At 41.4% G+C, this 15,170-nt stretch overlaps 1 protein-coding gene across 1 annotated transcript in view; it reads right to left on the reverse strand.

Moving 5' to 3' along the window:
* The window catches only part of LOC114241295 (guanylate cyclase 32E), an 80,601-nt gene that overhangs the window by 56,029 nt on the left and 9,402 nt on the right, over positions 1-15,170 (reverse strand). Inside the window, exons 2-3 of the mRNA XM_089734191.1 lie at positions 13,446-13,536; positions 12,277-12,361 (exon numbers count right to left, since the gene is read on the reverse strand). Of these exons, the coding sequence (XP_089590317.1) occupies positions 12,277-12,361; positions 13,446-13,536 (176 nt within the window). The remainder of the gene's footprint in view (positions 1-12,276; positions 12,362-13,445; positions 13,537-15,170) is intronic.

Here is a 15,170-nt window from a genome sequence, read left to right on the forward strand (position 1 = left end):
GTGTCCGGAAAAAAACTGTTGGTACGTAAGGGTCCGTTCACACAGACCGCTCGGAGAGCGTGGGCCCTCTCTTTAATACGCTTTTATTAGCTTCAGACGTATGTATGTTAGTATGTAACGGAAACTTTGACTATGATTTTAACCCCCTACAAAACGTCGGATTAACTCGAAATTTTGTATACTTATTAAGGACCGATGACAATTAAATATTGAAAAAAATATTGAAAAACTTAAAATTCAACTAAAAAATGAAAAATAAATTATAGTTAAAAAAAAATAACAAATTAATAAAACTTATTTTCTATTTTTTAGTTGGATTTTGTATAAAAGCGCATTCTGTTAGTTTTTTTAAACTATATTTATTTCTTCTCACATAGGCCGGCCGGAAGAGATCTGAAAGTCGATCGGCTACGCGAGCGAGAAAGAGCGCGCAATCGGTGCCGCTTGGCTCCTCATAATATTTCACACGCAGCGCGTTCAAGCATTATTAATGACAAAAAAAGTGCACACGCATAAACAAACTTTACTTTTTATTATTTATTGCTTAGATGGATGGACGAGCTCACAGCCCACCTGGTGTTAAGTGGTTACTGGAGCCCATAGACATCTACAACGTAGATGCGCCACCCACTTTAAGATATATAAAATCTCAGTATAGTTACAACGGCTGCCCCACCCTTCACACCGAAACGCATTACTGCTTCACGGCAGAAACAGGCAGGGCGGTGGTACCCACCCGCGCGGACTCACAAGAGGTCCTACCACCAGTTATGATATTACTACACTGACTCAAAACTCTGTTTCCAACGTGATAAAAATCTGCTCTTCTCTCCGAGCCGGTCGGTGTGAACGGACCCTAAGTGTATACTGTCGGGGTGGGTCATCAATTTCTAGTGGTATAGTACCCATAAAACCCATTAGACAGAGGGTAGATAGATTTATCTGCTACAAGCATCCTGCTTAAAGTTTTCAGTCGACCCGTTCACGACGCTTGCAACAGCGAGACCTTTTTTAAATTTGAAAATCGAAATGAGATCCATTTAAATACCTGCCGCGGAGTTAAAATTTTTTTTATACACAATTAAATCTAATTTTACAGTTTAATCTCGCTTATTTCATTGTAAGAATTTTATTTCTAGCGTTTCGTATACTTATCAGTATTTGGGTGTGTGCGGAGTCGCTCGTAAAATTATTTTTAAAGAATTCTATTATACGAATCCCGAAAGATCGACTGAAATACTAATTGCATACATTATTTTCCATTAGTAATACTTCAACAAGAAAGTTGAAACCAAATAAAAATTTAGATTGATACCTAGAACCTTTCTTCTTTTCTTATAGATAAATAAACGTAAAACAAGGTGAGAAATGGATTGAAGAGCCACAAAGTTTACTCCGGTGTTTACGCAATGTTTTCTTTTTTATAAATTCGGTTGGAAGCTAAGGAATGCGATGAAGAAAATGAATTTTGAATGTATTCTCTGATAAAATTCTTCAAATTTATTTTGATATTAGTGAAACCCGGTCACCTTCTACTCACAATAGACATTGTTAAATACACATAGCACCGGTCGTTAATTGTATGAAAACATCGTATGTTTTGTATTTATTTATTAAAAGCGCCAACTCTGCCTTTGAAGTTACTATGACAAAGCCCGCCTTATAGTGGAAATTGGTTCTCGGAGGCCATACAAAACACAACGTCATTGTCGCCATCTTGAGAACCAAGGCTTTGAATAACATGTAATAAAACACATTATGTACATGTATTGATCATATTATTTTTAATGCGATAGTTTGATTAAATGTTAACTTTACTAATTGTGTTAATTGCTTGCGTACCAAATTAAAGTTAGTTGCTGTTCCATCGAAATATAATTTCGCCAATCTATTTACAAATTCAATAAATGTATATGTCGCACCGTTAGTGGAAGAAAGACGCAAGTGCAATTAGTTGCTTCAAAAAATATTTTATTTCACTATTTGTTAAAGGGGATTATGAGACATACTCAACAAAACTGAAAAATATATTCCAAAAAAATGATGGAGATATCGCAAATTTAGCGAAATTCTATGTTTTTTTTAATGATTCGCGCTTATTAATTTACGTGATTATTAATTACGTAAATTAATTACGTTAATTTACGTGTTGTGACGGTAGCCATCATACTATACAAGATATTTGACAAATGACTGAATCTCGCTCATGACATTTTCAAGATAAGCTTGCATATATACAAGTTCCGAACAACAACATTCGGACCTTCCACACGGATTTCCTCCCGTATTAGGAGGAGGAATCTCACACCCCCGATTACTCTCTTTAGTCAATCCATACCCTGGGCCAGGAAGGTCAAGTACCTGGGCGTTACCCTGGATGCATCGATTTATTTATTTATTTATTTATTTATTTATTTAATTAGTCTACTTACAAATTAACAGTATAAACCAAAACATTTGTAAGGTATTAATAATTAGCTTAAGTAATTCCTGACAACAAAAATAAATCGCTGCAAACCATCATGGAATATATCCATTTCCGGAGCATAAGCTAGCAAGCCATTGAGTAGCGAGACAGCACGATGCGTCGGGGAGTTAGCGGTGTGCTGCGTACGCGCGTGCGTAGTACTAAGAAGCTGCCGCTGGCGACGCACCCCTCCACACATACATCCGCGCATGTAGCCATCAGGCACATATAACGACACTGATTCCAGTGCAGTGGAGTTATCAATTTTGTTATGCAATAGCTGATAATAATGCACCACAAGAGTCATCTTCCGTCTGAGCTCAAGAGTATCTAATCCGACCATACCAGTCACATAAAGTGATGGATACAAGAACGGATAGTATCCATACATTTTCTTGAATAGGAACCTGCAAAATTTTTTATGTAGTTTTTCCAGCATTAGCTTTTGAACTGCTTCGCGAGGATCCCACACGAGTGCGTTATATTCAAGACTACTTCGCAAATAGGCATCGTACAGCATAACAATCACACGATGGCCTACAAAGTCGTGCGTCTGACGAATTATGAACCCGAGCAGACCACTACCCCTTTTACATATATTTTGTATGTGATCTTTAAACGTTAGCTTGGAATCGAAAATAACTCCCAGGTCACGTATAACTGCCACATGATTCAAAATGACTCCAGATAAATGGTATGGAAACAACACGGGCGACCGTGACCGGCTGTAAGCAACGACCTTGCATTTATTAGTATTAAAATGCAAGCGGTTACGCTCTCCCCATTCTGCAACCCGAGTAATGTCGCGTTGCAAAGCATGGCGCTCAGCATCACACCCGACCCCAACGTACAGCTTAAGATCGTCAGCAAACATAAGACACTTGGTCCTCTCACTGAGAATAGAAGATAGATCATTTATCATGATTAAAAACTGAGTGGGACCAAGGTTACTACCCTGACTGACCCCTGATCTTGTAAAATAAGTTTTAGATTTGAAACCCGCTAACTCAACACGCTGAGACCTATCAGAGAGATAAGAAGAAAATAATTTGAGGAGTTTTGGGGTAAATCCGAATGAAGCAAATTTCATCAACAATACGTCATTATCGACACGGTCGAAGGCTTTTTCAAAATCTAAGTATACAGCGTCGACTTGTTTCCCTGCATCCATTTCAGCAGCAACATAGTTGACGAAATTAATATGGTTAGTTGTCGTAGATCTACCAGCTCGAAAACCATGTTGACTGTCAGTCAATTGGTTCCGGATCTGCGCACTAACATGTTTATTAATAATGGACTCAAATATCTTTGCAAATACTGATAATACTGCGATGGGTCGATAGTTTTTCACATCTGTGCGGTCACCACCCTTGAAGACCGGAGTTACTCTAGTGTGCTTCCACGTAGATGGATATGTGGACATTTGGAGTGAGAGATTATAAATATGTAGTAGTGGTACACTAAGCACACTTATACAATCCTTAGCCAAAAAGGAAGGGATACGATCTGGACCTGATGGGAGAACGGCTTAATGCGCTTCACAGCACAGCGCAGGTCGCAATTATCTACAGTCAATAAAGCTACTCGAGCACTGGAACAAAACTGTGATGTTATTGCTGCACTATGCTGGGCCTCATTTGGATCTAATTTGGGTTCATCGGCTAAGAAAACTGAACTGAAGTAAGTTGCAAATGCATCTGCCGCGTATTGTCCTTCCACAGGTTTTCCCAAGTAATCATAATATTTATTACAATTATGCCTACTTTGTCGCTTATCTTTAATAAACTTCCAAAATATTTTTGGATTATCACCGATGTCTCTCTCTATACTCAACAAATATTTTTTATACGCTGTCTCCATCAGATATTTTATTCTACTCCTATAATATTTAAACAATTCTAAATTTACTTCTTTTCCCTCAGCTTTGTACCTTTTGTGGTTAAAATGTTTGAATCTTAAGTTTTGTATTATTTCGGAAGTAAACCAAGTTGGGTATTTATTGGTTTGATTTGTTACTATACAACGTTTGGTCGGCACACAGTAGTCGATTATAGAGTATAATTTGTTATAAAATGTATTAAGAGCGATGTTGACATCCGTCTCAGAAACAATGTCACTCCAATCAATCTCAGCAAAAGATGCATATAGTACATTAATATCAGCTTTACGAAAATTCCATTGGAAGCCGCGATCCAGTACGTAGGCTGGATCGGATGATAGAGGGAGGGAGGGCATGCCGGCGCCGACACAGCTCCGCCTGCTAGGCCATCGCACGGATACTTCAAGCGTCGGATGATAGCAGTCCTCCGGCACGAGAGCACCGATTCCCCTCACAACACAGACACGCTCTCTGTGTAGTCCACTCAAAACGAAATCCAAGATACCTCCATGATGATTTGGAATAGTATTAAATTGCGTTAATTTACAAAAATTTAAGAAATATTCGAATTGCTCGCGTACATAGGTAGACACAGAATTTAAATTGAAATCACCAATAACAACTACTTCCACCGGTGCAAGTTTACAAATAGCATTTTCGATGGTTTGTAACACATGTATATACTCCATATTATTATAATTAGGCGGTAAGTATACTACACAACAGAGAAACTTAATATTTTTATAAGTTATTAATACAAATAAAACCTCCTGCGCCGCCGTGAGACCATCAATATTAGTAATACGGCGTGAGGAGAAAGTGTCGCGAACAGCGAGCAAGACGCCACCCGCGCCTGCATCGTTAGCACGATCCTGTCGATAGACAGTATATCCCCTAGGGAACAGCTCTCCATCATATACCGAACTAACAAGAAATGTCTCGATGACATTCCGCCCACATATAAAATCAGTCCGTGACCGTGCCGCGTTTATTCTCGGTAGACTCTACCCCATGATCTGTAAGCGGAGTAAAATGTCCCTTCGGAACAAGGTGACACTTTACAAAACTTGCATAAGGCCCGTCATGACTTACGCGAGTGTGGTGTTCGCTCACGCGGCCCGCACACACATAGACACCCTTCAATCTCTACAATCCCGCTTTTGCAGGTTAGCCGTCGGAGCTCCGTGGTTCGTGAGGAACGTTGACCTACACGACGACCTGGGCCTCGAATCTATACAGAAATACATGAAGTCAGCGTCGGAACGGTACTTCGATAAGGCTATGCGTCATGATAATCGCCTTATCGTAGCCGCCGCTGACTACTCCCCGAATCCTGATCATGCAGGAGCCAGTCACCGTCGACGCCCTAGACACGTCCTTACGGATCCCTCAGATCCAATAACCTTTGCACTAGACGCCTTCAGCTCTAGGAGCAGGCTTAGGGACCTCGGTAACCGTACTCGTCGAACTCGACAAAGAGTTCGCCGTGCAACCTAACCCATGAATCAGCTCGCTGAGTTTCTCGCCGGATCTTCTCAGCGGGTCGCGATTCCGATCCGGTAGTAGATTCATTCGCGAAGCAGCTACTCTTGAGTTGTTAGGTCTCCTTCGGAGGCGCTCGGGTAGCTGTTAGCAAATCCCACCCCTCCTGGCTGAGCCTTTGCTCGCCCACCTGTCCTGGTGAAACTGGAAAGGCCTCCGGGCCACCAGTAATCCTCCAATAACAAAAAAAAAAAAAAACATTCGTACCGTCGGTCTACCGAGCAATATCACCCGCTCGGTGGAGGATCTTCCCTTTGTCGTATATCTATCTACATTTGTTAAATTTGATCATTTCTGAAATGTTCCCTATCAATAAAAGCTTATTATTATAATATTACTTATACGCCATTTAATTAAATATACGTGCAGAAACTTCGATCAATAATAGCAGCGTTTTGACGTCTTAGTGTTGGCTATGATTGGACCATACTAATTTGAAATAAGACCACAAATTTATTTGTGGTCTTATTTTTCGGGCCGTTTTTGAAGCGCTAATCGCGAATCTAGTAGTATTATTGATCGAAGTGCAGAAATGAACTTTCACACTTTTGTCACGATATTTGATAAAGATGTAAGTGCGCAAGTTCAGTTACGTGTCTTTTGAATGTACGCGATGTTTTGCGAATCATTCATAGGTAATATTAATTTTGTTGCTTATATGGTTGGACATGCTCACAGCCCACCTGGTGTTAAGTGGTTACTGGAAACCATAGACATCTACAACGTAAATGCCTCACCCACCTTGAGATATAATTTCTAAGGTCTCAGTATAGTTACAACAGCTGCTTCGCCCTTCAAACCGAAACGCATTATTGCTTCACGGCAGAATTAGGCAGTGTGGCGGTACCTACCTGACGGACTCACAAGAGGTCCAACCACTAGTAAAAAAAGCTGGCTTATAAGCTGGTTTCTTATACGTAAATTTTATATGAAAATACCTTATTTTATACTCTATATTTTAAAAATATTTCGTAACGTAATTATAATTAAAAACAAAAATATTAGCATACAAGTTGTAAAAAACCACACTACTTACTTATTGCAAAATTTGATTTAAACAACGATTTGTATAACAAATTCTATTGCTTGTTTTTAAATATATCGCGCGCGAGAGGGGTACATGAGCAGAGCTGAACAGTTCTCATTAGCATGCCGCTACCCTGTTAACTATCATTTTCCTGAACGCGACGTCTTGCCATGCACGTTATTTTGTTTGTGTACCATTTTTAAATATTCTTTGGCGAAGTTGAATACGATACTGCTGTAGACTGTACTGCAGAAGTAAAATTATGGATATTAATGAAAGAAAACGTAAGCCACTTGTTATCGATTCAGAGCTGCTGAAAAATAAGAGAGTCAGGAGCATGCTTGACATGTCAGTGAGTTTTAATAAAGACTAGAGGTCCTGCATTAGTCGAAATTCGACTATAATCAATTGGAATTGTAATTTTGTACACTATTATATTTGTATTATATATATATATTAAATAGGCAGGGTGGTGGTACCTACCCGTGCGGACTCACAAGAGGTCCTACCACCAGTAATTACGCAAATTATAATTTTGCGTGTTTCATTTTTATTACACGATGTTACTCCTTCACCGTGGAAATCAATCGTGAACATTTGTTGAGTACGTATTTCATTAGAAAAATTGGTACCCGCCTGTGGGATTCGAACACCGGTGCATCGCTCAACACGAATGCACCGGACGTCTTATTAGTTAGGTCACGACGACTTCAAAAATTCATCGCATCGCAGTTTACAGATATGTTACAGATGTATGTTAGGTAAATAAAATTGTGTTGGCAAGAAATACGTAAGTAAAATTACGAATCCGAACACCGTAGCAACAAAGTGGTTACTTTACTTATAATATTATAATAATATATATTTATTTGATTGTTATACTATATGATATATTATCATAACGAGGATTAAAGACGTAACTAATTTCAAATTATTATCCATGATGCCTCTTAAGAACATTTTCATGTATGATTTAACATTTCTTAACAAAACTGTTTTTTACGCTCCTGTAAAGTTCGAGTTATCCCCTTGCGTCCTTCTACGAATAGTGCTATATATGTACACCATTATTTTATAACTAGTACAAAAATTTTAAGGACATATTAGGGAAGACATTATTATCATATATGTGACGGAAAAATCTCATAATACCTTTAAATAGCAAAGTTATTATCATTTGTTTATTGTAAAATACTCACTGAAATCATGGACATATTACTTTACAATCCATTCATTAGTTCATTGAACTTCATTGATGGTATTCCATCCTACTCATTCGCATTCGTACTGTCGCACTTGTGACGTAGATGGCCTTAGACAATAAAATGAAACAAAAGAACATGTGATGTAGTTACCTACTTTATTTAATTTTTTAAATTCTAACCTCTCCTCCATATTCATCCGGGCTTAGGACCGGCAAAATTACCTTTTTACAATTAATTAAATACGTATGTGATTAGAAAACAATAAACAAATATTACAATAAAATAAGGTATGCTGCACTAAAAGAAAAGAGAAATTTTGGCATATTTATGAAGTTAGAACCAGGTGCTATTTACAATAATTATTTACATAAATATTATTTACTAAACTTACAAGTATTTCAATTGTCCTTCGAAATGTCCGCCACTATAATTATTGTTAATACACAGACGGGCTCGTTTCATTAAATTGTTTTTAACGAGAAAAGTACGCTTCTCTGTCTTTTCACTTCGTGAATAGCGTCCAGTATGCGCTGTTTTAATCATTCGAGCCTAATTCGCTCGCTTCTGTGCACACGTCTCTTAATTTCACTCCACAAAAAGAAGTCCATGGGCGTTAATTCTTGAGATTTCCTGTAGTGATATGGATGTAATCCAGCCTTATTAATAATCTTCCAGGCACAGGACTGGCTGATGTTAAACCGTCGATCAGAGTCATTTGTACTCCGCCGGGGATCCTCTTCAAATTTTTTTTTCAGATTTTGTGACAACGCCGGTCTTCCTCGTTCTTGACGTACGTAGGTGACCGTGCGTGGAATGAACCGTGATCTAGTAAACGCTGGTAAGCATTTACCACGGTTCGCACATTTGGCTGTCGAGCGTTTGGGTGTCTTCCATGTACATACGTACAGCTGCACTCACGTTTTCTCCACTCAAAAAGTACGCACGAAGCATAGCTACATACTCCCGTGATGTGAACTGATAAGCCATCGCGTCAGGGAAAACTTAAACAAACGACTGTTGCAACGAAAAAAAGCATGCGCACACTTCCGATAACAATTTAGCACTGTTTTTTGTCGTTGTTGCGTCGGGGCGCGCCGCGGGCGCAGAGGGACAAGGTGTGGTTGGTGGGCTTCGAGCTGAGTTTCCCGGAATTTATCAATGGAGCAGCGCCCCGTAGGTACCCAAACCCCGCCACACGTACCTACTATCGGTCATTGATCGGTGGGGTGGCTTAGGGGTCTCCCTCGATATCACCAATGCGTTTAACACCCTGCCCTGGTCCGTGATAAGGGGGGGCGCTGGAACGACACGGAGTGCCCCCATATCTTCGCCGGCTGGTGGGTTCCTACTTGGAGGACAGATCGGTCATGTGTACCGGACACGGTGGGATCCTGCACCGGTTCCCGGTCGTGCGCGGTGTTCCACAGGGGTCGGTGCAGTCTGCAGTCCCTGGCCGTGGGGGTGGCGAAGCTGCTGCAACGGCCGCAACGTACCATCGCGGTCAGTGTCATCCGTGGTTATCGCACCATCTCCTTTGAGGCAGCGTGTGTACGCCGCCTTGGGTTCTGGAAGCGGAGGCGTTCGCCGCTGACTATCAGTGGCGGACTGACCTTCGTGCCCGGGGCGTGGCGCGTCCCAGCTCCAGTGTGGTCAGAGCGCGGAGACCCAATCTCGGCGGTCCGTGCTGGAGTCATGGTCCAGACGGCTGGCTGATCCTTCAGCTGGTCGTAGGATCGTCGAGGCGATTCGCCCGATTCTTGTGGATTGGGTGAATCGTGACAGAGGACGCCTCACTTTCCGGCTCACGCATGTGCTCACTGGCCATAGTTGTTTCGGTGAGTTCCTGCACCGGATCACAGCTGACCCGACGGCAGAGTGCTACCATTGTGGTTGCGACTTGGGCATGGCAGAGCATATGCTCGTCGCCTGCTCCGTATGGGTGGGGGTACCGTTGAGGTGTGGCGCCGTGTCCTCGTCGCAAAAATAGGAAACGACTTGTCGTTGCCGAGTGTTGTGGCATCGATGCTCGGCGACGACGAGTCGTGGAAGGCGATGCTCGACTTCTGCGAGTGCACCATCTCGCAGAAGGATGCGGCGGGGCGCGTGAGAGATGTACAATCCCGCCGCCGTCAAGCGGGGGCCAGGGAGGCGGATCTCACCCAAGCCCTGACCTTCTAAGGGTTTCAGGTCCCCCTCACATGTCGGTCTGGGGACCGGCGAGGGGGGCCTAAGAAGAAGACGTGCAAGATGCTCTGCACGCGTTTTACGCAAGAGCATTCGGGTGATGGAAGGCCGGCTATCCTGAACCCACGCTGGTTCTGGCCCAGCAGGTTATTCCGTAGGATAGCTCACTTAACCGGCGCCAGCTAGGCGGGCTTCGGATAGTCTGCCAACCGAGAGGGCTGGTGGTCGTGGCGCCGACGACCGCCCGTCCGGCGTCCCGAGGGGGAGGGGGAGAGATGTGCTGTGCACTAAACGCTTCACTTTCCCCCCTTTGCCTTTTCATGAGTTCTGTCTCATGCGAGGTTTGGACGTTGGTTGTTGAGCGACAGGAGGTTTTAGTCAGTTCGACTCCGACATGCGCCGCCCTCCATCCCCAGCAGAGGGCGGAAGTCCGGCGATTTCCTCCTGACCAAAAAAAAAAAAGGGATGAGGTATCGACTATAAAAGCGTTGTAGAGATGGCACGCCGTCAGTCAGTAATCGGAACTACTCAAAGTGAAACAGCGAACGAATCACCTGAAGCGAAGCGGAACAAGCGAATTGAGAGTATTTTTGTTGAGTGTTTGTGAAGTGTCTAAGTGTTTTAAGTGTTGAATACAGTTTTAAGTTGTACTTTGGTGAAATTTTATTTATCCCGAACCTCAGCGCATAACATTATTTTTTTGTTAATTATACCAATTTCAGTTCAATATTCATAGACAGGACATAAAAAAGGATAACTTCTGTCAAGCTAGCTAGTATACAATAAAATTTACAGCGAGTTGATTTCAATACGTCACTGAAAATAATATCTCACATCACAAGCATTGTCAAGATAAACGAATCAAATAAATGACAAATAGCTACCTAAACGATAAGAATATTTATGTTTTTTTTTAAATTATACGTTTGTATCTACATATATATATATATATATAAAAGTCGACGTGTGTATGTTCCGTATAGACTCAAAAAGGGCCGGACGACTTTCGATGAAATTGACAGGAAATCTTTATATTGACCTAGCGTGTGATCTTGTAAAGCTTGGTAGCGATTGGGCCAAAGGGAAATAAAAGATTGGCCAACAAAGAATACCGGATTCGCCAGTAGTAAATGTAATTTGGTTCATCCGATTTCGTAACACATTCTAGCTGTAGAAAGCGGTGCCTGATGTTTGCCTCCTCCTCTCTGAGTCGCGTTCCTCATGTCCGAGGGTCGTGATCATCTCCTCCCGTCATCCTTCTCTGGATGATGTCTCGCCATATTCCTCTGTTCTCGGCAGTGTGTATGACATCGTAGACTGCGTATCCTTGATGTTTGCCTACAACGCTACAAAAATCCTACACACTTTATTCTGCAATTACCGGTGCAGAACCATAGGCGTTCTTTCCAATAACGAGGGACAATGGCGACAATTTAGCTCAGGAGCCATTTTCTGGGCACGCGGCATTAAATAGAGACATTATCTGTGAGGCAAACAGTTATGCTTAAGCAATAGTCTCTTAGTAAGAACTAAAATGGTTTTACCTTCACTCTTAACAAAATATGTCTCTATCATATGCTGTAATTACTAAATTTCTTATTAAAAATTATCCCTATGGATTAGTATCTTAAGCACTTCGCTGCCATAATACGCCCTATCACATAATTACGTGGCATTACGGATCCGATTATTAGATATTACATAACAATTTTTCCTTTTCAAATTGTCGGAATCGATTCGTGATGTATTAAGGAAGTACTTTCCTATAAAAACAGGTAGCTCCCTGCGGGATTCGAATGGCGGCAAAGTCACTTCGTTCTACCCGAGTGAGCCGGGAATTTTATCCTTTAGGTCACGAAAACTCTAAACTTTGTTACAAATAGGCGGGTGCTATCATCGTTCCCACCCTGAAGCGATAGTTACATCTCAGTTAACCATTTAATAGACATAAAAATGTTAATTTGTAACTTACCGAGGCATCTTCGAAGATCTTGTGGTAGTTCGGAACGCAGAATGGTGGCGCGGCCGAGAGCTCCCTGATCATTTGACAAAGGATCCTAGGAATAGGGAATTAAAAATGAAAATTAACGAACTCATAGCTCACCCTGCTTTTTTCCTACCTATTCACCGGTAGCCTAAGTGGCTATTTCAGCTACGCTGGATGGGTAGGTTAGCTCTTTTTTTTTTTGCTTAGGTGGGTGGACGAGCTCACAGCCCATCTGGTGTTAAGTGGTTACTGGAGTCCATAGACATCTACAACGTAAATGCGCCACTCACCTTGAGATATAAGTTCTAAGGTCTCAGTATAGTTACAACGGCTACCCCACCCTTCGAACCGAAACGCATTACTGCTTCACGGCAGAAATAGGCAGGGCGGTGGTACCTACCCGCGCGGACTCACAAGAGGTTCTACCACCAGTGAAAAACAGCAGCAACAGGTGGGGCAGCTGTTATAATACAATTGATACTTGGACTTCACGTCTCAAGACTTCGGTAATAACGTTGTGATGTCTATACGCTCCGGTAAACACTTAATTACCAGACAGACCGTAAGATCATCCACCATTCCAAGGAATAGAAGAAAACACGTTTCATCCTGATCGTTAGCGTTTTGTTCCAAACTGAATATTGTTTTCTTTCGGATGAGCAATGTCCCGTTAAATCGTAATTAATTAATTCGAGTATTTCCATATTTTACGTTCAGATTCAATATTTTAAGTACCTAATTAATTTGGACATTGTCTTTATATATATAAAGACAATTTCTCAATTCTCATTTTCGAGCTAACGAAAATAAGCTTATTGTTATTCAAAGCTACGTTGCGTCTGAATATAGAATTAATTCTAGCCTAAAAAACGGTCGGAGACCTGTTATTTAATACAAATGAGAATTTCGCATACGCTCTGAAGACGTTGGCTTGGCGACGTACGCTCAAGAAATAAGAAACTCACTGATTCGTGTTAATCAACCTCATTTCTATTCACGGTTGGTCTTTGTCTTTAGGAGGCTCATAGAAACGCCTACACACTTTTCGACGTTTGTAGACAAATTAATTATAATGCTTGCTCGGTCTAGACGAGACAGTACATTGTACAATATCCCCGTACTCAGTCAATGTAATTTACAATATAGGTACTTACTCGTAATGAGGATTCGTTGGGAACGAAGGCGTGAGTCTCAGGACAGACCTGAACGCAGTTATGTCGTTGGTGCGGTTTTTTCCGAGATGATCTGTCAATATTAAAAAAAAGGGTGCGTGTATTTATGTACGCGCGTAAGAAGTTAAACTTTATTTTTATTAAATTTATTTCTTTTTTTTTATTTAAATTTTAATCAATTTGAAAAAATCGATTAAACAACATCCTCAAACACGCATATTGGACATCCCTTTTCTTGACATCGTATAAATTCGGTAATTCTCGGTACGGTTCGGAGAGTTCACCTGCGGCTATATTCAGACTCGCCAAGTTACGTTGGTCGTATTGTAATGAGCGATTTAGTGGGCAACTTCATTCTGTTAATTTTGCGTCACGGTGCGCGCGCATCATAAAATTTCACTCTCATCAATTTTTCATAACGCGCCTAAAGAAGCATAACTTCAAAAAAATCCAAGCGGCCCTTTATAATAATAATAATAATATTAAGCCCCCGAAGTTCCAACCATACGTCCGAATCGACCATCAGATTCACGTGGGGGGCGGACACGTGACATGAAACTACTGGCACGGCTAACATGGCTCTGGCAACCCATTAAATATGGAGACGCGCTTAAAAAGTAAACGTGTAGGGCCGCTACCCGGGGGTGATCGCCGGGGCGCACCTGGAGCTGACGCTGGGTGTGGCAGTATACGAACCGTCAGCGGAGAGGAGCTGAATAGGCGGGCTCCCTCCGGGTCACTCGAAAATGCTACAGCCAACCTGAATTCCGACCAACAAACTTAACCTATAGCCACACCTGCCTTAGATGTTGCGCAGGGGGTGAATACCCTTTTACCTGCGTCCACTAAGGCTGGTAAACCACGTGTACGTATGAGATGGACAGAAGATGTAAACATATTCATCATGCGTACCTACTATCGCGTCACCAAATTAGAAACAGATATGACCACATATAGGAAATTACTACATGAACATTCTTTAAGACAGTACCCCCACGTTATGGTTTCAGAACAACGAGTTTCAGACCAAAGGCGAGTTATTATTAGAAATAGAATGCTTACCAATGAAAAATTAGAACAAATAAAAGAAGAAGTTAGGCTAGAACTAGAACAAGTAGATATCTCCCTACAAACACAGCCATCACTTGCCGAGCTGCAAATAATTAACAGTACAGACCAAACTCCGCGACAAACAGTGGTAACAAGTACACAATCACCCTACAACTACCTAAATGCAACCGAAATACAAACACCATTTTGTACTCACGTATCAACGCAAACTGAAACTACTATACTATTAATGGAGACTGAAATAGAAACTTTACAGACTTCAGTCCTCCCAGATTCATCCACGGAAAAATTCAAAGAAAATTTACAAACAGCTATAATAGAATTTGCGGGTTTAGACCCTACACTCAGACCTCGACTCCCTAAGCTAAAATATAGTTTGCGTCTTGCCAAATTAACTCAGTTTTTTAATAATACCTTACTGCCTGAGTTTTTCACTGATGAATCACAATTAACCGATATTCATACACTTATATTATTATATTGTAGTGCCCTAGTAATAACACGAGAGCTTGGATATAACACCGAACCACAACCCAAACCCCAACGCATTAATAAAAAGCCAGCTTGGCAAGATAGACTGGAAAGAGATATAACGCAACTTAGATCCAATATCGGTAGACTAACACAATATTTAAA

The sequence above is a fragment of the Bombyx mandarina genome, chromosome 17, assembly GCF_030267445.1.
Source record: "Bombyx mandarina strain Sakado chromosome 17, ASM3026744v2".
NCBI lineage: Eukaryota > Metazoa > Arthropoda > Insecta > Lepidoptera > Bombycidae > Bombyx > Bombyx mandarina.